Source organism: Scomber scombrus, chromosome 22 (assembly GCF_963691925.1).
Source record: "Scomber scombrus chromosome 22, fScoSco1.1, whole genome shotgun sequence".
Lineage (NCBI taxonomy): Eukaryota > Metazoa > Chordata > Actinopteri > Scombriformes > Scombridae > Scomber > Scomber scombrus.
Genome location: NC_084991.1, coordinates 23032326 through 23034001, shown reverse-complemented (window position 1 = coordinate 23034001; position 1676 = coordinate 23032326). Strand labels below are relative to the sequence as shown.

The 1676-nt window shown below is 37.4% G+C and overlaps 1 protein-coding gene across 1 annotated transcript in view; it reads left to right on the top strand.

The window, feature by feature from the left end:
• Positions 1-354: 354 nt before the first annotated feature.
• The window catches only part of phf21b (PHD finger protein 21B), a 17328-nt gene continuing 16006 nt past the window's right edge, over positions 355-1676 (top strand). Inside the window, 1 exon segment of the mRNA XM_062444182.1 lies at positions 355-441. Coding sequence (XP_062300166.1) covers positions 355-441 — 87 coding nt within the window.

Genomic DNA, 1676 nt, shown 5'->3' with positions numbered 1-1676 from the left:
TCCCTCCTTTCCTTCCTTCTTCCTTCCTTCCTTCCTTCCTTCCTCCCTCCTTCCTTCCTTCCTCCCTCCTTTACTTCCTTCTTTCTGCCTTCCATCCTTCCCTCCATCCTTCCTCCTTCCTCCCTCCCTTCTTCCTCCCTCCCTTCTTCCTTCCTCCCTTCCTTCCTTCATTTAACCTGCAAACTCGCTGCAGCTAAACGGTGATTTTGGGATTTGCCAGCCAATCCGTGTTAAGCTCCATTTTTCAGAGCTGGGAAAGAAAAAAAAAATAAAGAGAGAAAAGAAATCAGGATGCATGCAGCAACTCGAGGGGCTAAGGGGGGGGGTGGGGGGGGGGGGGGGGGGGGGGGTAAAATGGTGCAGAGTTGGACGGCAGATGGCTCGGCTCCAAGCTTTCAGGATCCGGTCGGCTTTGCCAAAAAGGAACAGGTGCCGGAGAAAGTAGGAAGTGAGCTGTGGGCCCGAGCGGCAGCAGGAGACCCTTGACCAGCTGGCGGAGAGAAAATGGAAAAAGACTTTGGCAGCAGAAAAAAGAGAAAACCTGTTTAATCCAACATGTGAAGCAGGAGGAAAAAAAGAGCTTAAAATAGACGCTGACATGTTTACACTCGGCTTTAGTATCGATGAAAGTTTCTAACAAATGTTCAAAGTTCAAAGAATTAGAAAAATGTAGAGACAGAAAAAAAGGAAACAATCCAGAAGGAGTCTCTTATAAAGCTGCAACTAGTGATTATTTACATTATTAATTAACTAATTAAGCATTTTGTCCATAAATATCAGAATTAAAATTAAAATTAATGTCTTTAAATGTCTTTTTTTTGTCTGACTAACTGTAGAAAATTCAAAGATTTTCAGTTTACTGTCATATATGACAAAGAAAAGACAAAAATCATCTGAAACTAGTAAAATTTTGGTATTTTTGCTTTAAAAAGAATTTCTGTTAATCAACTAATCAGTGAATTGACTTATTGTTGCAGCTTGAGTTTCTAGAAGTGCAATTATTAGTCAATAGATCAATTACTCAATCGACGGATAACTGACAGCATTTATTACAAAGATTTTACAAAGATTTTGCAAAATTTGATTAAAAAAGTGACATAAGCATGATAATAAACTAGATATCAGAGTAATGAGACATTTCAAGATGTGAGCTTTGATTCTGGGTCAATATACAAACTCTTAAAAACTGTTTTTATGTATATATGACAAAAAAAGCCAATAATAATCATCTGAAACTAGTAACATTTTGGTATTTTTGCTTTAAAAAAAGGACTTTAAAAAAAAATGGTATTGGTCAACTAATCAGTGAATTGACTTATTGTTGCAGCTCAGGTTGTTTTAGTGCTGCAGTGATTAGTCAGTGGATCAATTAGTCAATCAACTAATAACTGACAACAAGTTTTTATAAAAATGTTGCGAAAATTTGACAAAAACATGATAATAAACTAGATATCAGAGTAATGAGACATTTAAAGATGTGAGCTTTGATTCTGGGTCAATATAACAAACTGTTAAAACTAACTAACAACAAGTTTTATAAAAAAAATTTGTGAAAATTTGATAAAATTTTTTTCCAATCAGCGTTTTCGGAGCGATGATGAACTGGAGTCTGGACAGTGAGACACGATCAGCATCGAGCGGCCGAAGCAGCGTGAACAGAACCACAGGCTCCGCAG